Consider the following 25,318-nt stretch of genomic DNA (forward strand, 5'->3'; position numbering starts at 1 on the left):
ATTAGGCTCTGCCGGGGCGAATCGATAGAGGGTGAGTTTCAGAACAGTGATGTATGGACAAATCAGTTTTCATTGTATCGATATAGTTCTAATAGGTAGGTACATACAGCAAGTATGAACACCAAATTAGCTAATAAATAAAGTGTTTGTAGGTACCTAAATTTACCTTTAATTCACGTACATGTGATCAAATTCATGATAAAATCATAAACTAGGTATATGTTAGTTTACAAATGAAAATGAAAATTTAACCTATCAATATTTGCAAATAATATTTGAAAATGTAAAAATAGTAGAAATTAAAGAACTTTAATATCAGGTGTTTCAAATGGTGAAGGTAAACATTCTGAGGAAACCTGCATGCCAGATAATTTTCTTAATTCTCTGCGTGTGTGAAGTCTCATAATCCGCATTGGGCCCGCGTGATGGACTATTGGCCAAACCCCTCTCATTCTAAGAGGAGACTCGAGCTCAGCAGTGAGCCGAATATGATATCGAAGTAAAACCAAGTAAAAATCTAGTTTATACGTACGTAAACACGTACATTTGTATTTCAGCTGATTGTATATTACGTAAAAGGCTTTGTCTATGCGAGACGATAATGCGAGCAAAATCTTGCGGCCCCATTTTGGATGCTGTTATGTGTCATCTTCCGTCAGGTCCTTATCCTTCAAGTCCGTACGGACCTTCTTTTTTTCTCCTTAGCATTAATGGAAGGTCACTTTTTCACAACATAGTCAACTACAGGCTGATTCACTAACTTTGACGTATGTTAGTGAAGATAAACGAAATTGAGATTCTGTGTAACAAATGACATCCCGTGTCTACTGGTGGATATCATATAGTTTTAAATTTTTCAATTGATTTTATGTTTATTTTAATAGGTTGATAATAAAGACCAAAGTATTGAATAGGTCAGCCGATCTCCGATGATACAAGAATATTATAAAATAAATATTTTTTTATGGTAAATGGATAGGTACGGTACGCCTTGAGTTAATAGATACATTACTTCTTCAAACTGATGAGTAGGTAAGAACTTAATGCTATTTTTCGCTTTTTAATGGATATGTTTATGTTTTTAAAGTCGGTTGTTGTTGGCACCGACTTCAAACTGATCAGTAGGTAATAATTTAATTAATGTTATTTTTTGCTTTTTTAATTCTTGGGTATGTTTATGTTTAGGTAAAAAATCAAACGGATAACCTTCTCTCCGTTTTTTCGTGGGTTGATAAATATAATATAAAAAAATACTAAAATATCGAAACGAACAAAATGTTTGTACATCCCTAAAGAAAGTTTATTCGCGCGTGCGTAGTAAAAGGGTGTGTCTCCAAGCCTTCGAAGACCAAGGAAGCGACGTCAGGTCATTCTACTTGATTTGCCTACGTATCTACGTAAACTTAAAGATAACAGTCATTTATGCACTAAATATGGAATTCCTCCTTTTTCTATGTCTATATTATGTATTAAGATAATTGTAGGTTCTAAGTAGTAAACCAAGAAAAATTCTTTTAGGTATTTCATGAATAGAAGTATATACAAACATTCAGATTTTTCTTAGCTGCGGCGTATGAATATAAATTATGAATCATCCTTCATCAAGTAGTATCTCCCATTCCTCAATGTAAATAGACCTTAATAATATTATAGAAGTATATTTTTAATATTTTAAACTTTAACTCAGTAGAAATAAAGTTCAATTCTGTTTAATAAATGTAATACATGACATAACAATTCTAGACTTGCCATATTTTAGACTACGTTCCTCTACACTCACACTTTCATAAAAATATTGAAAACAAATTATAACAAAAACCGGTTTTACGCTTAAGAAAATTAATATTTTGATAATAAATTAGTAATAATAACTTCTGTAAGCACTTTTAAAAACATTTTGGACTATTTAAAAGTATTTCATTACGTTTCGTTATACCGAAGCGTTGTCATATTTGAAAAGTTCCACATAAGCGTTATGACGCTGACAACACTGTCAGAATACGTGGCCCGTGGTTCCGAATGTTAGATGTGTGTTGTTTATATTTTTTATAGTGCAAATTCGTTAAAAAATATCCAACAAGCCGTAAGTATAATATCTTTATGTTATATTCTTCGTATTCGGCTAAAAATAATTACCAGAATCATTGTTTACCTTTGCGTAATTTATGTTTAAAAATTGTTATAGCAGCTGTCAAAGTTGTGCTAATATTTTTTCGTAATTTTATCACAATTAAATTTTAAATAAATAAAATTTTCGAGTGTATCCTGCAAGAATAACCGTTAATGTCCTCATTTATTCTATAGTGCAGTGTTGGAAGTGGGTTTTTTGCATACATAATCACGATTAATTACGGGGTCACTTAGTCGAGTGTATTTGCGATTGGGATGATATATTTGGTATGTTAAAGCAGTTTAATTCAATATATTTTATTAAATTAACTTTGATACGCAGTAGGCTATAAATATTTTATCGATGAGTGATTTATTTTTAATTTATCAAATGAGAATGACTGAAAGAGAGAAAGAATATAGAGATGTTATCTACACAACTTGTTATCATGTGTTCTAATTTGTAACGCTGAATCGTGTAGCATCATTGGTACAGGAACATGTAAGAGCTAATAAGAAAGTTTAAATAAAAAATAAACAAATTTGTCTATGGTACTTCTAATAAACATTCTGTTCACATTCACATTCAAGTACTATAAAATATAAAGAAATATATACCTTATGGCAATTATTGCAGACTTATTGGTTGTCACAGCATGCACTAAGGATAATATATAAGTAATACAGATTTATAATATACAAAGACGAACAATATTACAATTTAACTACATGCAAACAAAATACCTATGTGTGTATAAAACAAAAAAACAAAACACTACCTAACTCTAGGTAAAGAAGATGAAGGGTTTCAAGGCAAATCAGGATTTGCAAAGCAATAGTTTTTAAATTTCTTTTTACAACAATTAAGGCTATCAAAGGGTATACAGATAAAAAACCGTCGCCTAACGCATCTGAGGTTTGCAGATGACATAGCCCTTTTTAGTGAAACTGCACCATCCCTAGAAAAAATGCTACAAGTCTTAGATGTGGAAAGCAAAAAAGTAGGTCTAAATATGAACCCAGACAAAACTAAAATCATGTCCAACAGCCAATTAAAGCCTATAAAAGTAAATAATAAAATTATAGAATATGTAGATAAGTATATTTATCTGGGGAAGCAAGTGTCATTTGACACAATCAACAACGAGATGGAAATAAACAGGAGAATAAACATAACCTGGAGCAGATACTGGGCACAAAAGGAGATTTTTAAAGGAAACTATATTTCAAAACACAAAAAAATAGTAATGGACACCTGTATTTTACCATGCCTAACATATGCCAGTCAAACATGGGTGTTTGATAACAAAACCAAAGGCAAAGTAAGGTCATGTCAGAGGGCAATGGAACGCAGTATGCTGAAATTGAAAAAAATCCATAAAGTCAGACATAAAATGATCAGAGAAAGAACCAGAGTCACAGACGCCTTAAAACATGCCTTGAAACAAAAATGGCAATGGGCAGGACATATATCGCGGTTGAAAGACGCCAGGTGGACACTTACCGTCACTGAATGGCAGGGTCCACTAGGCAAAAGGAGAGTTGGCAGACCTCAGAAGCGCTGGACAGACGACATTGCTCAAGTGGCTGGTGGGGATTGGATGAGGTCAGGACGGGACAGACGAAAGTGGAAACTGCTGGAGGAGGCCTATACCCAATAATGGGATTCATACAAACGTAATATAAAAAGAAAAAAAAAATCTATTAAAAAAAAAAACAAAAAAAAATTGTATTACTAATTTGTATGAAATAAATAAAGACTTTATTATTATTATTATAAGGCTATCAAAACTATCAAAACTTATATTTATATTAATTAGTTTACTGATGTTATTATATAACATAAGCATTCTATTTACGGGTGCTGAATAGCCAAGGTTGGTTTTAAATGAAGTCTGAATGTACTAAGGAATAAGAAAAATATACTCTTAGAATCCAGGTCAATTACGCCGAGAAATGAAATTATTTTTATTTGTAGCTGTGTAGTTACTTTGGCTCGACTTTTTTTTTTTATTTTTTTCTACTAGCCCGTGATTTCGTTCATGTGAAACCCTACCCCTACCCTATACCTATCCTACCCCTACCCTAAGTATCCTATGTCCGTGTCCTGATTCAAAGCTACCTCTCCACCAATTTTCAGCCAAATCAGTTCAGCCATTCTTGAGTTATAAATAGAGTATCTAACTCGACTTTCTTTTATATATCTATATTTTGCTTATATCAAAGACCACTGGTCCAAATTGAAAATTTCTTTCTGTGTTGGAAATCAAAATCATCAAAATACATATACAAGACAGTCTTGTATATGTATTTCTTTTGATGAATTTCTTTCTGTACTGCTAATGTTGTAATTTTAATGTGCATTGTTATAATTAACAAAATATGCATAGTATAATTAACTAATTGATAGCTATTTTAGTAGTTTTTGTAATTAGTAAATCATTTTCAGAAATGCATTCTATACTAATATTAAGAAGGTAAAGTTTGTGAGGTAGTAGTATCTCCGGAACTACTGAACCAATTTTGAAAATACTTTTACTAGTAGAAAGCTAGGATATTTGTGAATGTCATAGACTATATGTTATCCCTGCAATTCCCACATTAATGGGAACTATGTGACTGTAATGTGTTTCTGCTTGTATTTATTAAAAATGTTAACTAAAAGTGTTCATTCACACACAAATTTTGTTAAAAAAATATATTAAATGTGTGTCTTTTTCTATTTTATACTTAATATTATACATACCTAGCAGTCATTAGATATAACTATGGTCCAGAGGCTAATCTCTGATAGAAACGGGAAAGATAATAAACTAATATTATAAACCTGAAGAATTTGTTTGTGTGAACACATTAATATCAGAAATTACTGGTCTAAACTGAAAATTTGTTTTAGTGTTGGATAGCCCTATAACAGGAAAGTTATATGCTATATAACATATATAAGTGATATTTTTACTCGAGTGAAACTGTGTGGGCTAGCTAGTATATTTATAGGACTTTATTTTTTCTGTTCTAGATAAGACAACTTCATTCAAGATGATGAATCCACAATACCTGCCGCCCGGGCAAAATAATAATGTTCAGAACAATCCAATGGGCTTCCCACCATCACAAGACTTCAACGGTGTTCATAACTCCAATATCTATAGCCAACCTCCTTTGGATATGTCTCGAAAGATGCAAAATTTGGATCTAAACGGACCCCAAGGACAAATGCAAGGATCAGGATTTCCTAATATTCCTGCATCACAATTACCACCTGGCCAAATGCCCCCCAATTTTCCCCCTACTTCCAATTATACTGGCCAATTACCACCAGAAGCTAAGCCCTTTCAAGGAAGGCCTCCAGTAAGTAGCAATCAGCAATTCCCTCCTACGATCAATCAGAATGTTCTACCACCTTCTTCAACACCTGGTCCAGTGTCTCAGCCAAATTTTGTCCAGCCTAACCAACCGGGACAGTTTCCCCCAAATTCAGGTGCTATGAAACCTCAAGGGCCTCCAGGGCCTCAAAGACCTAGTCAACCTGAACAACCTGGTATGCCTCCTCAAATGGGTGGGCCACAACAAGGTTTTCAAGGCCCTCCTGGACAAATGAGAGGCCCTCAACCTGGGATGCAACAACCTACTGCTCAAGGGTTTCCACCAGGACTTGGTCGAGGTCCACAAGGACCAGGTCAACCTTCTCAAATGCCCAATCAAGGCCCACCTCCAGCAGCTCAGAATCAGGGTCCACCTCAATCAGCTCCCAATCAGGGTCCACCTCAACAAATGACTGGACCTGGGTTTTCTCAAGCAGGACCAATGCCTAACCAACCAGGGCCTCCTCAACCTAATTCCCAACAAGCAAACTTACCACCCGGATCTGGTTTACCTCCCCAGACTAGTATGCCACAGCCTGGGCAATTTGGACCACAACCTGGTTTTCAATCTCAACCTGGCTTGCCCCAGTCTCTCCCTTCTCAGCAAAATTTACCCCAACAACCGGTGTTAAATCAGCCTGGCTTACCACCTCAACCAGGTCAACTTTCGCAGCCAGGCTTGCCCCCACAACCTGGTCAAATGGGACAGCGACCACCTGCCCAACATAGCTTACCACCCCAGCCAGGACAAATGCCTGGTCTAAAACAACCAGGTTTACCACCTCAGCCAGGCATGCCACCTCAACCAGGCATGCCACCTCACCCAGGCATGCCACCTCAGTCAGGCATGCCACTTCAGGCAGGCATGCCTCCTCAGCCGGGTATGCAACCTCAGCCGCGTATGCCACCACAACCGGGCATGCCACTTCAGTCTGGCTTACCGCCTCAGCCCGGGATGCCGTACCAGTCAGGCTTGCAACCTCAACCAGGCATGCCACCTCAGCCTGGTATGCCACCTCAGCCTGGCATGCCACCTCAGCCTGGTATGCCACCTCAGCCAGGCATGCCACCTCAACCAGGCATGCCACCTCAACCAGGCATGCCTCCTCAGCCTGGCATGAATCATCCTGGTTTACCACCGCAGCCTGGCCTACCTCCTCAGCCAGGAATGCCGCCACAATCTCAATACAACCAGTATCAAACAATGCCTGGTCTGCCGCACATGCCACCACCACTGAACCAGCAGATGCAGTACCCCAGTCAGCCAGGGTATGGGGCTCCACCACCGCAACATGGTGGCTATGCTGGTGAGATTTTTAATTATTTTTGTTTAAAATCAAAAGTAATGAGCTCTCTCAAGATGAGAACTTAGTCCTCAAACAAATTCATTCCCAAGAATATGTTCACACAATAGCGTTTTTGAAACAACATGAAAGACATAATTTTGTGAAAACTTCATACTTACGATTTCCTAATACAAGTATTGTGAAGGTAAAAGGATAGAGATGTTCCTAAATAACCTTCAGTATCTTAGGACCTTAAGTGACCTAACCTTTCAAAACATTTTTGAATAGTAAAATGGTTTATACTAAAACTCTGCCTATTCAGTTTGGTGACAAAGAAATGAAGCCTTTTTTGGCTTAATTGACTGAACTTGACTGACTGAAAACATGTATGTCCAGGTATGCCACCAATGCCTGGTCAACAACAGCAGATGGGTCAGGGCTATGCACCCTTCCCGGCGCAACAACCCAGCTACAGTCAGCCACAACAGCAGAAGAGACTGGACCCGGATCAGATGCCTAGCCCAGTAAGTTCTTATTTAACACTCTATTTAAGTAAAAAATAGGTATTGTTACTTCTTTGGGTATAGGTGTTATTAACATCGGATAGAAGCAGGCGTTATTTTGCGGAAGTTCATCATTATATAGTTATTAACATCATTATTCATTGAATTAATTGTAAATTGTGACATAGTATTGTGTTATTCTCAGATCCAAGTGATGGCAGATGACCAACAGAACCGCGGTGGAGTGTTCGTGACCAACGACAAGGGGCTGGTCCCGCCGCTCGTGTCCACTGACTTCATTGTGGACGACAAGGGCAATGCCAGTGAGTATATGAAGTTACCATATGAATTTACCATAGAAAACCCGACATACAAAGCTTTATCTACAGATTAGCGGACGCCCGCAACTTCGTCCGCCTTTAGACCGCCTTAATCCGGTCTACAATCTATGGACTACCTTAATGTCAAATTTCACCTTTGTATACGTCAAGCTGTTTTCGAGATTTCGTGATGAATGACCTTTCTCATTTATATGCTAAGATTATGCGGTTTTTTATATAGTTTCCCCAGCTATACTAAATTCATCATCATCATCATCATCATTATCAGCTGATGGATGTCCACTATGGATGGACATAGGTCTCTTGCATGGACTTCCAAACACAACTGTGTCGAACTACCAGCAACCAGCGGCTTCCTGCAATCCGCTTGATGTTCTCAGGCCACCTGTTGGGGGTCGAACAACACTGCTTTTTCCGGCGGGGTTGCCATTGCAGCACCTTGGGACCCAAACGTCATTTGGCTCTTCGAGCTATGTGGCCTGCCCATTACCACTTCAGCTTCCTGAGCTATGTGACTTTGGTGTGTCTGCAGATCTCCTCATTTTTGATTCGATCACGCAGAGAAATCTCAAGGATAGCTCGTTCCATCACCCGCTGAGTGGCTTTAAGCCTTCTAATAAGGCCCATAGTTAGTAACCAAGTCTCAGATCCGTGGGTCATCACTGGCGACACGCACTGTTCGAAGACTTTCGTCGAGTTTCGAGTTATGAATAGAACTACAAAGCAATAACTGATTGTTTGTTTGTTTGTTCCAGGCCCCCGTTACATCAGGAGCTCCATGTACAGCGTGCCAGTTACTGCTGATCTGTTGAAGCAGACGACAATGCCTTTCTGTTTGGTCGTAAGTATAACGTAATTATTCCTCACACTCACTCAATTCATAATACCTCCTCCTTTTCCTTTCCTCACGATATACAGCATTTCCCGACTAGTTGGAGGCGAATGGGAATATTTATGGTCATATTTAAATAATATGAAAAATATTCTTTTAAAAAAAAAAAATGTGATTTGTTGTACCGGCAGATCTCGCCCATGGCGGAGACGGTGGGCAGCGAGCCGGAGCCGCCGCTGCTGGACTTCGCGGCGCTGACGGGTGCGGCGGGCGCGGGCCCGGTGCGCTGCGCGCGCTGCAAGGCCTACATGTGCCCCAGCATGAAGTTCGTGGACGCCGCCAGACACTTCAAGTGCGCCTTCTGCAAGGCCACTTCTGAAGGTGAGCTCCTGAGTTCAGGTCTGGTCTGGTGATAAGCACATGGCTACTTACCACAAAGATGTACAGCAGTTTAGCGTTCACTCACACCTCATATACTCATTATTCATCTTCACAGTAGTAGGAAATTATGTTACCGGGTAAAAGCATCTCCCATAACATTCAAAATTGTAGACTTTGTACATTTAATTTTCAATTAAAATAAATCATTGAATATTGTACTAAACTATTTTATTTTTTCGCAATCGTAGTGAAAAGCAGAGTGTAACACATGGGGCTAAACCCATTATAAACTCGGTTTCTATTTAGTACCTAAAAATACCTTGTCCTCCTTGTTACCTCGTAATAATATGAAGGGTCTTTTTAGCCACTTGTATAACAATCTACTATTTCATTATCAGCCCATATTTGGCTCACTGCTGAGTTCGATATAAATAATCCACCACGCTTGCCCAATGTGGATTGGCAGGCTTCATACACAAAGAATTAATAGAATTCTCTTGTAAGCAGGTTTCATCACTATGTTTTTCTTTCACCGTTTAAGACATTTTATATTTTAAATGTTATTTATATATTGTAAATGATTATACATATTGTCTATGGCTGTCATGCTGCAGTGCCCATGGAGTACACGCAGTACGTGAACACCATGCAGCAGTACGGGCGCGTGCCGGCAGAGATGGCGCTCGGCACGTACGAGATCGTCGCCACCAAGGAGTACTGTCGGGTGAGACATAGCTTATACATATTGTCTATGGCTGTCATGCTGCAGTGCCCATGGAGTACACGCAGTACGTGAACACCATGCAGCAGTACGGGCGCGTGCCGGCAGAGATGGCGCTCGGCACGTACGAGATCGTCGCCACCAAGGAGTACTGTCGGGTGAGACATAGCTTATACTGTTGAAAATACTAACAGTCACATTTTGAGAGACAACGTATTAGGTATATGTTCTCTAGATCATAAATATGCGTAAAAATTTAGTTTTTAGCAAATACTCGATGAGCGCACTAATTCTACAGCCAGATCTTAGACTATATGAAGCGTGTAATAAAGTTGTGTTATAATTATTTGCAGAACAACACGCTGCCCAACCCGCCAGCCATCGTGTTCGTGATCGACGTGTCGTACAACTCCATCAAGAGCGGACTCCTGCAGACTATTTGCGACAATGTCATGGACATCATTGAGGTGAGCACACTAGTCTATTTTACATGTTATAGTACAAGAGCCCAATAGATGATTTTGGGATTGACTTGAACGTAATAAAGATTTTATCTTCAATAGTCAAATCAAATATGAATGATAATGCCGCCTTGGGGGCTTATATTTCGGGGTATGTGGTTAAATATAGCCCACTCACTAGTAGCTTTCAGAATTTTCAAAATCGGTTCAGTAGATCCAGAGTTTACCCCCTATGATACCACAAACTTTACCTTTTAAATACTCAACAAAAGCTTCTGTTAAGGTAAAGTTAGTTACTTGGTAAAAAGTGTGTATTTCGAGAATCTGACGACTTGAGAATCTTATAGGACTGGGAGCTGTAACCCACTCCACCAGTTCCTTAAGTTACGCTTGACAAAAATTCATTTTGAAGGTTGTTAATAAAAATTCATTTTGTAGGAAATAATTCCAGATTAATAAAAAATAAATGATTTGCCGACTTCCACAAGCCAAAATAATGAAAATAGTTTTAAAAATCTGTAAAAGCTTTCCCCACCAATAAAAACAGAAATTAAAACAAATAAAGTTTATATAAAAGTCCTACACTGCATTTCGTGTTGCGCTATCCATATTACAGTGCTTCCACCATGTTTACCGATTCGAGGGTTCCCGACTTTTATTGCATTATTTGACCTCATATACCATCAATTCGGGAAAGAATTAGGAGCTTTAAACTGTTATTTAGGGTGATATTATTCTGTGAAGATATGTCCATTGTCCAATTCAATTTTCAAGTGAAATATTTCAGATCTGTAAGCCTCTTTGAGAAATTTATGTTATACCTACTATGTACCTACTCATATTACTACAAAACCCATTATATAATCATTTATCCTTCCTATCATATAATTTATTAAATCTAATAGTCCCTCAACAGTCAAGTAAATCCACATTTAGTATCGTGGGCTCCCCTACTACTAAGTCTGCTCTGGAAGATCATTATGAACTTTTGTTCATAATGATCATCCACAAAATAAGACCTATTAGTATACAACGAATGTTTGGTTGCAGTCAATGCCGAAGGACGAACAAACGGGCAAGAGTTGGACGAGAGTTGGCTTCATCACTTACAGCACGACTGTGCATTTCTACAATATTAAGGTGAGAGATTTGTTTATATATTTATTGGTTCTTTATTTACGGGGATAGAATGTAGCCTATGTTACTCGCTGATAATGTAACTTTCCACTGGTGAAAGAATTTTTTAAATTGGTTTAGTGGTGACCATGAAAGTGTAATAGATGCGTGAAAAACTGTGCTTCTTAGGTGTAAAACTGTGCCGCTTAGGTGTAAAACTGTGCCGCTTAGGTGTAAAACTGTGCTTCTTAGGTGTAAAACTTAAACGAGTTTTTATTTTTTATAATGTTTTATTGTAAATTATTATTTGCATGTCCTATAAGTGACCCAACCTTATACATTTACAAGTTCAGGCATAAAAATAGAATAGTGTTATTTGACATTTGTTACGCTAAAATGGGAGTATTTTGAATTTTGAAAACATTAAAATGTCAAAATAAAACTTGCACTATAAGTTTTCATCTGCACAAAATTTCGTTTTTTTTCTGCACAAAATTTAACTTTAAGGCATGGTTTTGCATTGTCAGAAATCGATTTATTATATAAAAAAAATATTAGTTATTTCACTTGGTTTGAAAAATGTTGTTTTCCTCCCTAGGGTACATTAGTGCAGCCGCAAATGCTGTCAGTGGGCGACGTAGGCGACATGTTCGTGCCTTTGTTAGAAGGCTTCTTACAGACGCCGGAGGATAGCGGGCCCGTGCTGCAGGCTCTTCTGCAGCAATTGCCCACCATGTTCCAAAATAATAAAGAGACTGAGACCATTTTGTTGCCCGCTGTACAGGTAAATGTGTTTTGTGTAACATAATTAATATCATCATCTTTATCATCAGTCTTAAATCTATCATTCACTTGAAGCCTATTGTATTATACAGGGTGTTCCGTAATTAATGGATAAAACGCAAACGGTAGATGCACTACCTAATCATCGAAAATTAATTTGAATAGTTTTTCAAATCCCTAGGGTGACCAAGTTATATTTTTTTTTCGGATTTTTAAATTTTATCTATCTTGAATCAGTGTTTTCAATGATGTAGCTGCAGTAATTATGATTTTAAAGATCTGATTTTTGTTAAATACTACGAAATAAATTACCAACGTACTATACTATTTTTATAGATAAAATTTTTAATTAAAATAATGCAACTTCTTGCTTCTATCACTACTGTACTAATGCTACTTAACATAAAGATGATTTCATTGAAAATACAACGTGCTCTATCGCATGGTGCAGGAAACACAACTGTCACCTTACGTTATAACGTCACTTATGACGTTCATAATACGTACTATTATCGTGAATCGCGGCAAACTTTCAAAAGTGAAACGATCTGTCAACCGCACCATGCTATAGCGCACGAACTGTAGATGATTGTAAAAGCGAAAATACGATGAAAAATCAAGGAGAGGGCTTCAAGTGTATGATGAAGAATAGTGGCGTTAAATATTCTGACATTTTGATGAGTGATCATTTTGTAAATATTATTACATAGCTCTCTTTCATCCAATAGCAATAAAATAAATAGCTAACTAACTCTTTCATTACAATGGGGATGTAAGAGACGCAAAGAGATCACAATAAGTAGACAAAATTATCTCATTATCTCCTGACGTCTTTAGACTGCAGGATACACTCTTGCTACTACGAGTATGTTGGTACAAATATCATATGAACCGATGACGTCACAGTTGTATCACCTTCCAGGCAGGTCTAGAAGCACTGAAGGCAGCAGACACTTCAGGTCAGCTGCTGGTGTTCCACACCACGCTGCCGTCCTACAACGCGCCGGGGAAACTCCTCAACAGGGAAGACAGGAAACTCCTCGGCACTGACAAAGAGAAGCAGATATTGAGTGAGTGACACTTTAAGACACTTCCATGATATGCGGGTGACGGGGGGAAAGACTGGGTTTTTCATTCAGCGCTACACGCCCCCCGGCCCGCGCGGACCATCGTGAGCGTTACGAAAGAAGTTACCAAGCTATAGGATTCTTTCTAGAGACAAAAGATGGTCTAAAACTGTATGTCGCAAAAGGAAACCTTTAAATTAATAACATCATAATAATACATAGATAACAAAATTTTTAGATTATTCGTTTTACTTCTTGTGCAAACATCAATGATACAGAAGAAACACTAAGCATAATCATGCAAGTAAATAGCGACTTTAACTACAACACAATAAAGTGCAATTCAGGTTGCACAGCTCATAAATACCTAACATGTGAAGTGCATCTGTTTAGCTTTTTTTTTTAATTTTTGTTAAGTTTTTTAGGCAGACCGGTTGAATTGGAATTCCTATTTACATAACAGGGCAATTCGTTGTTTTGATAATCTTAAGGTGACCTAGTTGCGAGTTTGTGGAACACAAAAATAACATTAGTTAATAGTTTTGGACAACATTCACTTAACATTATTCGCTGGCTCTTTTGCCCAAAATATTTATTTATTTATTTTAATTCTTTATTGCACACAAATAAGATACAAAAAAAGAGAACAGAAAAAAAAAAAAAAATAGAAAAGTAAGATGCGCAAAGGCGGTCTTATCGCTAAAAGCGATCTCCTCCAGACAACCTTAAATAAAATATTTAAAGAAAGGAAAGCGGATAGTGCAATATAACATACCTATAATAATTAAACTATTAAAAATAATATTCTAAATTAAACTACATATACAATTACATACTAAATATACATAAATAAAAAAAAAAAAAATATATATATATATGAGTACACCTACATACATAATTATACATAATAAATAAACATAACTACTTAAATAATAATTATTATAGTATAGTAGATAAGTAGTATTTTTTAACACGATCTTTGAAGATGCTTAGAGACGCGGACTGTCTTATGTCACTCGGTAGCTCATTCCACAGGCTGACTGTTTTAACTGTAAATGATTTTTGATACTTCACTGAATGGCAGACTGTATATTGTAAACGGTTTTCATCCCTGGCCCGTAAACTGCACTCAACATTTCTACCAACAAAGTTGAATCGTTCTTTCAAGTAAGGTGGCGTTCGAGGATTATATAAAACAGAATATAAGAGAGAAAGTGCGTGTAAGTTTCTACGGGATCGGATTGGCAGCCATTGTAATTGAGCACGATACTGAGACACGTGATCAAATTTACGTAGACCAAAGATGAACCGTATACACAAGTTTTGTAGCCTTTCCAATTTATTTACCAAAGTCTCAGACAAGTCTAAATAGCAGACATCCGCGTAATCTAAAATTGGTAACAACAAAGTATTAACTAACAAAAGTTTAGTTTTAATTGGTAAAAAGTTTTTCCATCGTCTAAGACATCCGACAGCTGAAAAAATTTTGCGACTAACTTCTGTTACTTGCGGTACCCAAGACATGTTGTTATCTATAATTAAACCTAAATTTCTGACTGTACTGCTAAAAGGTATAGTTGCACCATCAATTGAGACTGGTGGTAACGTATCAAAGGATATAGAAGAAAAGAAATAAGAAGAACCTATAATAGCCACTTGAGACTTACTTGCATTCACTTGAACCCCAAATGACCGACACCAAGCGCTAACTTTATTTAACTCAGTATTCAGAACATTTATAGAATTATGTAGATCATCCATAGGGGCAGATAAATACACTTGTAAGTCATCAGCGTACAGATGATGAGACGATGATAAGACTGAAGTAACAGAATTTATGTAGACGGAAAATAGAAGAGGAGAAAGAATACCACCTTGAGGCACGCCAGAATTAAGAGTAATAAACGAAGATAGCCTATTATCTAAACGCACACATTGTTGACGATTATATAAATAAGTTTGAAACCAATTGACCACAAATGGAGACATACCACAAATTCTCAATAAAGTTAAAAGTAAATCAAAGTCTACGGTGTTAAATGCGTTGCTAAAATATACACAATTATATATTCATACACAATTATATATTTTTCTTTTTTTTTTTATTGAAACATTATATAAAACTAGCGGACGCCTGCGACTTTGGACATGGATTTTTCCGGGATGAAAAGTAGCCTATGTGTTAATCCAGAGTAAAATCTATTTCCATTCCAAATTTCAGCCAAATCGTTTCAGTAGACACAGCGTAAAAGAGGAAAAAACATACTTACACACTTTCACACTTACACACAAACTTTCGCCTTTATTAGTGTGATAGTGTGATGTGATATTAAACAGTTATTGTTTTCTGTTGCAGCGCCGCAAACGACGGCATACAACGAGCTGGGCCAGTCGTGTTCGGCGGCGGGGGTTTGTGTGCAAATGTTCGTCTGCAACAACGCCTACATCGATGCCGCAACGTTGGGCCAACTGCCGCGCCTCACCGGCGGACAGCTGCACAAGTACACCTACTTCGTGGTGAGTGTGCTCCTAGCGTTGGACTGCTACTCGACAACGCGCACATCGATGCCGCAACGTTGGGCCAACTGCCGCGCCTCACCGGCGGACAGCTGCACAAGTACACCTACTTCGTGGTGAGTGTGCTCCTAGCGTTGGACTGCTACTCGACAACGCGCACATCGATGCCGCAACGTTGGGCCAACTGCCGCGCCTCACCGGCGGACAGCTGCAAAAGCTACTTACACCTACTCCGAGCTATACTGTTGTCTAAATGCCCCCCTGTCCGCAGGCAGACACGGACGGCGCGCGGCTGGCGTGGGACGTGCGGCGCGTGGTGTCGCGGCCAACGGCCTTTGACGCGGTGATGCGCGTGCGCACGTCCACCGGCGTGCGCGCCACGGACTTCTACGGACACTTCTTCATGTCCAACACCACGGACGTCGAGTTGGCGGCTATTGGTGAGTCATTCTGGCTCACAGCCTTAGATACGTACGAAGTACGGATCCTAGGGACATCCACAACATAGGGATGAAAACCCACCCGATGTCTTGCGGTGCGATGGTAAAAAGGCGAAGGTGGTATGACGTCGAACAGCTCTTGAGCACACTCTCCAAAATATATCCTATAAAACACTCATAAACTGGAAACTTTCCGCCGAAGCTCAAGGGTTTGGAGTTTTGTCAAAAGCGGTGAATCTGTGCCAATGAGTCTCCTGGCGATCCACAGCATCCAAACCAGCCAACTGGTATTTGGCTGAGCCGTCAAATGCAATCTCCATGCAAGACCGGACTTGGGCCTGATATAGAGTAAGTAATTGCTGTGAGGAGAAGTACTGCTTAACCTTACGGAGTATTCCAAGTTTTTTGGCCGCGGTTTTGGCTTTAGACTCCATGCACCGCCCAAAGTTGATGTTAGCCGAAATATCGACACCCAGGAGATCAATATGGTCAGTGATAGGCAAGGATACATTTCTGAATGTTAGTGTATATGAAAATATTGACTGGAACATTTTTTAGACATGAATCAACAGCAAGATGGGCCTGCAATTCTTCAACGCTTCTTATGCAGCTTCGGTATAGTGTCCAGTCTATTTGGTTTTGTTCACAAGAGATTAGTTTACTATGACGGTATTCAAACGTGTCTGTTGTATCCTGTATAATATAAACTATTGATCTCAATAACTCTTCCAAGTCCTGATTGTTCTGGATTGGACTTCAAAGTGCAAACGTGATATAGTATGTTGTCATTTAGGTGATTGCTAGCGGAATTTCTGCCAGAGACAGATGACGCATCTTGTTTCGACGTTACCATCAAAGCTAGGATAAGTGGAACTGCTGGGTACTATAATTGCCCAAAAGTTGATGCATTTTCAAGTATATGTTCACACGACAGCGTTTTTAAAACACGACGTTTTATTAACGAGCTGTGTCGCATTTTCAATTTTGTGCGTTGGGATTAGGCCTTCATTCAACTTCATACTATACGGTACACTTTTCAACGCTAGGTTTTAACGCATCGCTTTTTTAACTGAGTGTGAATGTGGCCCTTTTTTTATCTTATCTCCTCCTTTCCTTCCTTGTACAGCAGTATACCTGCATTACTTTAGGATGGGGGTGGTCTATCACGCTTCGATATTTGCTTTCTGGCGATCCCATTCGTCTCTCACGCGTCGTCCCATAATATTATGGAGCATTTTCGCCCCCTTAGTCCAGGCATCCTTGTTCTCTAACATAAATAGCACTAAGTTTGCTTTTGTCAGGGGTACACCGCCTTGGCGTGCGTTAGTCCTTTCCCCTTCGAATTCCATGCACTCAAAGATTGCATGGTTGGGCGTGTCTACTTCTCCGCAATATGTGCAACATTCACTGTTTGTAAGTATTAAATACTCGATGTCCCGTTAATGCTTGTGTTATCAGTTTATCCACCTCTCCATGTTTTCGTTTAACCCATTTCAGTAGGTCTTGAATCAAGTTCCTTTGTCCATTGCCCTTTTCCGCTTTCTAGCTATTCTGTTGACCATTCTTGGAGTGTCCTTTGTCTCTCTTCCTTTAGAGTTCTTTAGGCCTCCCTTTTGTATAGCATTGCTCTTCCTGTAGCTAATTTGTCGATAGGTATCAATCCTGCTATCACTAGCACAGCTTCTTCAGATACTGTTCTGTATGCTCCACAGATACGGATAGCCAGGCGTCGCTGGCTTCATACCTTACACCTAAAAACTAAACTATCAGTAAATATCGAATAATATTTGGTTTCAGACGCGGACAAGGCGATAGGTGTGGAGATCAAACACGACGACAAGCTGACGGCAGAAGACGGCGTGTACGTCCAGGCGGCGCTGCTGTACACGCACCGCAGCGGCCAGCGGCGCCTGCGCGTCGTCAACCTGGCGCTGAACGTGGCGCACCAGCTCGCCGACGTGTACCGCTCCGCCGAGCTCGACACCTGCATCAACTTCCTCACCAAGCAAGGTACACAGTATGGCGATAAGCTAGCGTCATTTGCTTCAACTTTCTCACTATTTAGGGTCTTCTTTTTCTGCGCCAATCAACCACTGAACGTGGCGCATCGCTGACTTGTCTCCGCCGAGCTGGACACTTGCATAAACTTCCTCACCAAGCAAGGTACGCAGCACGCCGATAAGCTAGCGTCATTTGCTCCAACTTCCTCACCATTCAAGGTCTTATTTTTCTGCGTCAATCAACCTGGCTCTGAATGTGACTTACCAGTTTGCCGATCTGTACTGCTCGGCTGAGATTGACACCTGCATCAACTTCCTCATTAAGTAAGGTATACAGTACGGCGATAAGCTAGCGTCATTTGCTTCAACTCCCTCACCATTCAGTATCTTCTTTTATCTTATTTTCTCTATTGACACATATTGGTCACAAGTTAGCACCATATAAGATAGGATCTAACTAAGGTCGTTCCTTACACACCTTGGCCTAGTCTTATTTACTCTGGTAGTAGCAAGACTTACGAAGTGTACCGATATTCGCCAAGAACCACGCCTCTGTAACTTTCTTCCTCAAGCAATGTAAAGTAACATGCGGTTCCATCGTGAAGTGCGTCTTCCGATTTATCTAGGATCCCTTGCTTCTTATAATGATTGTGAAAATATATTGTTAAGTACTAGGGTTTGAAGATTTAGACTGAGACATCTGATCACCGACTACAATTCTCTCTAACAAAAAGTTTAAATAAGTATGAACCTACAAGCAATTATAAACTTTAAGAACATAGCAGTAAGGTTCATTGTACCATGAAAGCCAATTCAAAGAAATCGATTACAATAGGTTTTTTTATACTTTTACCTGTACAACACCATCCTGCAATTGTGAACCTTAAGCACCTATGACTAAGGTATATTTTAACAATATAACCATCTTTCAGCGGTATGGGCCCTCAGAGAAGCGACTCCGAGACAAGTCCGGGAAGGGCTCACGAGTCGGTGCGCCAAGTCGCTGGCGGCGTACCGCAGACACTGCGCCTCTCCATCATCAGTGGGACAGCTGGTGCTGCCGGAGTCCATGAAGTTACTGCCTCTGTACACCAGCTGCGTGCTGCGGTCGGATGCTGTGGCGGGAGGTACGTAGAACCGTCTTCTTAGCTTCTATGTATATTCTTCAAAAACAGTTTTAAAAAGGTTATATACAGGATGCTCGGGAGTATTTTCCATGACTTCAAGGTCATGGGAAATACTCCCGAGGTTTATAAGTCCACTTATAGGTGCTGAACTGCATATCTAATATTTTTTTAACTAAAAAAAAGATTATGTGACTTAATGCAAATTTGTAATTGCTTACTCCTCTCTCTTGCTACGCTTAAGGTTATATTTTAAGTGGCATGCTACGTTTGTGATTGTGATAACCCAGCGGAACCGCATTGGGCCAGCATGGTGGTCTAAAGCCTATCCCCTCTCATTCTAAAAGGAGACTCGTACTTAACAGTGAGCTGAATATGGGTTGCTAAAAAGAAGAAAAAATTATTGTAACTGTTCACACATCATATTGAATCCCTTGCTACGTTTATGATTCTATTTTTGAATCGTGTTTACCATTCTTTATTTACTTATTTATATGCTGTGAATACTAAAGGTCGTAGCTCATAAAACCCATCCTCTAATGAGCTACGAACTATATTCATAGACAAATTTGAGGCCTCCTGTAGGGTTGTGATGTGCACTACGACATACATCGAGACGAGAGAAAGACAAATGTCGATAAAAGCGGCGAAATCGAAAGTATCGCCCTCTCTTCCGTTGCGATGGGACGAAGGAAAGATATGTTTTCGATTGCGCTGGTTTCAATCGATATTTTTCTTGTTCTCATCTCTAGACACATTGAGGTGAGCATCGTACCTTCCTCCTTTTATATAGCACCTTTATCGTATTGATATTAATCGCATCGGGGAAGATTGGCCGTAGTATTGAAGGGCTAACGATGAATCCCTCCGTCCCAGGACCAGACATAACGTGCGACGACCGGTCGTGCGCGATGTACCGCGCGCTGACGGCCGACGTGTCGCTGTCGCTGGTGTACACCTACCCGCGCCTGCTGCAGCTGGACGTGCTGCCCGACGCGTCGCCGCAGCCGCTGCGCGCCTCCGTCGACAAGATGAACGAGACTGGTGTCTACTTGCTGGGTGAGTTTGTGTAGCGAGCGAGCTTCGGTTGCCTTGATGAGATAGATGTGTTCACTGGTGTCTACTTGCTGGGTGAGTTTGTGTGTGAGCTGCTTCGGTTGGCTGGATGAGATAGATGTGTGTTTACTTAGTGGGAGTAAAATTTGGAATGCCCTTCCGGCGTTTGTGTTTCCTGACACTTGTAATTGCGATGATGACTAGGTTTGAATATATTGATTTTTATGATACATTCGGGTGAATAGGGGTCAATGGGGGTCAATGTTAACTAATTTATACATAAAAAAGAATTTTTGAAGTCGGTCCAGGCGTCTTTGAGTAATCGGTGTATATACATAAAAAAAAACATACCGACCGAATTGAGAACCTCCTCCTTTTGGAAGTCGGTTAAAAAGCAAAGATTGTCTGGATATTTACAAAATAAATGAGATTATAAAATTTCAAAATCTATTAAAATTCTTTTATCGTAATTAGATGAAAATTCATACAGTTTTAGCTTCCTTACATTAAATGCGACATTTTTTAATAAATAAACTATAAACATAACACACAAATAACAAAAAGATTAGTAATTTTGTTTGAACGCACATACAAATCTAACGATCATTACATTACCTACGACGTCATTAGTTCGTGCCATTTTGTATAGGACGTTTTTCAGGGATCCGCGGCAGCGCCGCAAATCTGACTCTTTTAATCCCTGTAGCTCCGAAAGTAATGATCGCAGATACCCTGTTCCTTTTACAAAATTGCTTTACTATTAGCATACTCTTAATTTAAAAACTGTCATCATCCCTATTTAAACACCTTTAAAACAATAGGCCTCTTCGCTCCATCTAGCGCGCTCCAACTTAAACCGCATTAATGCTTACATCAGGCTTAATTGATAACCTTAACAATAAACCTCCATACCAGAGAACTTTCTCAATTATCTGCGTGTGTGAAGTCTGGCAATCCGCATTGGGCCAGCGTGGTGGACTATTGGCCTATCCACTCTCGTTCTGAGAGGATACTCAAACTCAGCAGTGAGCCGAATATGGGTTGATAATGATGATGATCAGTGTGTGAGGCTAGAGGGTAGCATCGGTCGACAAATTAATCTTTTTTAAGTGTCAAGTTATTAACGAAAAAATTATTATTTAGTGAGAGGAAAAATATTCCTATTTGACGGAGACATTTGTCCGCAGAGAACGGTGTACACATGCTGATATGGGTGGGGTCGCAGGCTTCGGCCGAGTGGGTGGGCGAGGTGTTCGGCGTGGCGTCGCCGCAGCACGTGGACACGCACGTGTGCGAGCTGCCCGCGCTTCACAACCGCACCAGCGCCGCCGTGAGGGAGCTCGTCGAGCGCACCAGGGTGAAACGCAGGAACGCTATGAGGGTGAGTCTTACAAATAATACCCAAAAACAAAACAAGAACCCTATATCTGGGAAATACAGACAATGTATGCTCTGACAGAGTAAACACACACACACTCAGATGCGACTCGTATTGTAGCAATCTAAAATCTTCAACCGAGTGCGCTCGAACTATCGGTCGCCACAATACGAGTTGCATGTAGCCTTTCTACCCAGCTTTAAGCAGGAAGGTACGATGCATGCTTTGATTATTTGTAAATGACGGACTTTGTGTAACCGTAGCATAGGATTCAATAACAAATTCCCAAGTAGTAAGGGATTCAAGAAGTTATATAAGAACTCCGATATATGAAGGAACTAGAACATACCTTAAACCGTTCTTGCTAGTAGTGCCTGTTAGGTGTCTGTGAAGCACAAGGCATACCCTAACCAATGCCTTCCTAACTAACATGCCACCAACGAGATAATCTCGTGAAGAGATACAGATAAAATTCAACCAATGGCGGTGCATCCGTAAATACTGCTATATCTTTCATTGCGTTGGAGACGAGGAAGATGGGACTGACACAACACCGACGCCATTGGACGATATATTCTCTTTTTCTCTTCAAGTGGCCACTTGTTAGCGCGACTGATCGTTTTGTATAAGCAGATGATGTGTTTGGTATAACCGCAGCATGGGATTCAAAAATAGAATCCAAATTATAGCAAGGGATTCAACGACAGTACTTGTTATGTTAGAACTCCAGAACACAAGAGCGCAACGTGTGTATGTGATTTGTATACACGATTTTTACTGTTTAATGTTAATATCAAACGTAAATTTTTTAAGAATTTTTGTCTTCATATACCCGAGTAGTTGAATTACTAGACTCTACAATAGTAGTAAAGCATGCACTGTAATGTTTGGCACAATTTGAAAATTCTTTTCTTTAATTTTGTTTTGTATTTGGTGTTATTTTAGTTTTTCGCACAACGCAAGCGCCTGTTATTGTAGAAAATCCGAAATCTCTCTATTTGAACTATAAATTAATCGGAGTCGAGTAAAAATCCTGGTTCAAATATTATTAACCATTATTGACTATTCTTATTTATGGCGAGGATTTTTTTGGGCATATTTTATTTGATATTTCATTAATCAGATGGATAAACATCGTCTCTAATTCGAATTTTCTACTATAACAGACGAGTGCGTCGTCTTGCATGCACTGACGCGTCCGTTAACTTGCACGCACTGACGTGTCCGTTGATTTGCACGCACTGACGCGCCCGTTTGTTGCATGCACTGACCCGCCCGTTAAGTTACACGCACTGACTCGTCCGTTAACTTGCACGCACTGACGCGCCCGTTAACTTGCACTTACTGACGCGCCCGTTAACTTGCACGCACTGACGCGCGCGTTGTCTTACACGCACTGACGCGTCCGTTAACTTGCACGCACTGACGCGCCAGTTAACTTGCACGCACTGAAGCGTCCGTTAACTTGCACGCACTGACGCGCCTGTTGTATTGCACGCACTGACGCGCTCGTAACTTGCACGCACTGACGCGCCCGTTGTCTAGCACGTACTGACGCGTCCGTTAACTTGCACGCACTGACGCGCGCGTTGTCTTACACGCACTGACGCGTCCGTTAACTTGCACGCACTGAAGCGTCCGTTAACTTGCACGCACTGACGCGCCTGTTGTCTTGCACGCACTGACGCGCCCGTAACTTGCACGCACTGACGCGCCCGTTGTCTATCACGTACTGACGCGTCCGTTAACTTGCACGCACTGACGCGCCCGTTGTCTAGCACGTACTGACGCGTCCGTTAACTTGCACGCACTGACGCGCCCGTTGTCTAGCACGTACTGACGCGTCCGTTAACTTGCACGCATTGACGCGCCCGTTGTCTAGCACGTACTGACGCGTCCGTTAACTTGCACGCACTGACGCGTCCGTTGTCTAGCACGTACTGACGCGTCCGTTAACTTGCACGCACTGACGCGCCCGTTGTCTAGCACGTACTGACGCGTCCGTTAACTTGCACGCATTGACGCGCCCGTTGTCTAGCACGTACTGACGAGTCCGTTAACTTGCACGCACTGACGCGCGCGTTGTCTTGCACGCACTGACGCACCTGTAATCTCGCCCGCACTGACCCGTCTGTTCGCTTGCATGCAGTTGTCCGTAGTCCACCAGTACGATAAGCACGAGACGCTGGCGCGGCGGCTGCTGGTCGAGGACCGCGGCGTGGACGGCTCCGAGTCCTACGTTGAGCATTTGATGACCACTCATAAGGCGGTCCAGAAAATGCTGTAGGTGTTTGTATCCTGGGTTTTTGGGGCCAACTGTTTTTGCTTGTATCTCTGCTTTTTACATGGAATTGCGCTTGATGATTTCGCCTGATGGTCAGTGAAGTTGTGGAACACGATTGCCTTAGAAGCTGCCTTTTCATTGATTCGTGCTTGGGTTCTCAATGTTATGGTTCTTTTATTGTCGAAAGACCATTTAATTTTGGACGTAATTGTAAGAGAAGAGCTAACGTAAAACAACGTCATCACAGCAACTTTTAGATTATTTAAAAAATAACTATTTTCATACAGAGCAGAAGAGAGAATACAGGCAGATGATAATTTAATGGTTTGTGTAGATTCATTGGTTCGTGGTACCATCATGCTGGATCATAAACGCTTAAGCATTGTCTTTATTATATTTTAAGTTTTACATAGTTACGAACCAACTTTTGGGACTTCATAGTGTTACTATTCCATAATTGTACACGGTTCAGCTTAGTTTTAATAATTCACTGGTTGTGTGAAAGAAAAGAAAGAAAAAGAAAGAAAAAAGCTTTATTATTGAATTATGCCACACAACACAATTTGTTCTATAACAATATCCTGCGATGTGTGGCACAACCCAGTAAACGGATCCAACTCAGCATAATGCTACATACTCTTTAAATAAAAAGAGCATGCAGCGCTGGTTTTCAGTTGGAACCGTTGACCAGATGCCGCCACAAACACAGCACACAACAACCTTATTAACTAAAATAAACAATAATAATAACTTAAACTTAAAATAGTACATTACAATTAACTAAAATAAAAAGGGAAAGACAATAAAATACCATACTAAAGAATAACAACGTGAGAAGAAAAAATATTAAAAATAAAATTATATCATATATACAAAGGTATTTACAAATTTATGCAATTCTTATACAGAATTTACAGTTATTTACCTATAAGAAAGAAAACTCCGCCACATGATGTTGGAATTCAATCTGCTTTTCAAGTAGAAATCTCTTTAGCAGTTTTTTAAATGCGAATTTAGACTTAAGATTTTTCAATGGAGGGGGAATGTTATTCCAACATTTAGTGGCGGAGTAGGTAAATGAACCTCTAAAGGCGGCAGTACGGTGAGGTGGTATCCGTAATTGATTACGGCAGCTTCGACGCTCCGTTCCGCCACCATCACCCGCCCAAGTGAATTTATTTAGAAGGTATAGCGGTTTACCCTGATTAAAAACACCGAAAAGTAGGCCTGCCAAATGATACTTTCGTCTGGATCTCATTTTTAGTAACCCAAAATTATTTAAAAATGGAGTGACGTGTGCTTTTGAGGGAACATCAAAACAAAAACGAGTACAAGCATTTTGCACACGCTGTATTAGACGTTTAGTCCTGCATAGAAGTCGCGGGCCATAAACAATATCTCCATAATTCAGCTTAGAAAGGACTAAGGCTTCTACTAGACGGATACGCAGCTCTTGGGAGAGGTAGTTACGTATTTTGTAAATGATTTTTAGTCGGTAGAAACAATTACGAACTACCTCTGCAACATGGTCTTCAAACCTAAGATCTGAGTCCA

General features: G+C 40.0%; 1 protein-coding gene across 1 annotated transcript in view; it reads left to right on the top strand.

Moving 5' to 3' along the window:
* The first annotated feature begins 1,969 nt into the window (after positions 1-1,969).
* LOC112055014 (protein transport protein Sec24C) overlaps positions 1,970-25,318 on the top strand; it is a 30,972-nt gene continuing 7,623 nt past the window's right edge. Inside the window, exons 1-17 of the mRNA XM_052889200.1 lie at positions 1,970-2,083; positions 5,129-6,781; positions 7,157-7,284; positions 7,469-7,586; positions 8,360-8,445; positions 8,628-8,817; positions 9,432-9,541; positions 9,892-10,005; positions 11,050-11,139; positions 11,714-11,899; positions 12,821-12,968; positions 15,322-15,482; positions 15,754-15,922; positions 17,720-17,932; positions 18,855-19,049; positions 19,923-20,105; positions 21,290-21,483. Coding sequence (XP_052745160.1) covers positions 5,149-6,781; positions 7,157-7,284; positions 7,469-7,586; positions 8,360-8,445; positions 8,628-8,817; positions 9,432-9,541; positions 9,892-10,005; positions 11,050-11,139; positions 11,714-11,899; positions 12,821-12,968; positions 15,322-15,482; positions 15,754-15,922; positions 17,720-17,932; positions 18,855-19,049; positions 19,923-20,105; positions 21,290-21,483 — 3,918 coding nt within the window. The 5' untranslated portion in view covers positions 1,970-2,083; positions 5,129-5,148. The remainder of the gene's footprint in view (positions 2,084-5,128; positions 6,782-7,156; positions 7,285-7,468; positions 7,587-8,359; positions 8,446-8,627; positions 8,818-9,431; positions 9,542-9,891; positions 10,006-11,049; positions 11,140-11,713; positions 11,900-12,820; positions 12,969-15,321; positions 15,483-15,753; positions 15,923-17,719; positions 17,933-18,854; positions 19,050-19,922; positions 20,106-21,289; positions 21,484-25,318) is intronic.

The sequence above is a fragment of the Bicyclus anynana genome, chromosome 25, assembly GCF_947172395.1.
Source record: "Bicyclus anynana chromosome 25, ilBicAnyn1.1, whole genome shotgun sequence".
NCBI classification, from domain to species: Eukaryota; Metazoa; Arthropoda; class Insecta; order Lepidoptera; family Nymphalidae; genus Bicyclus; species Bicyclus anynana.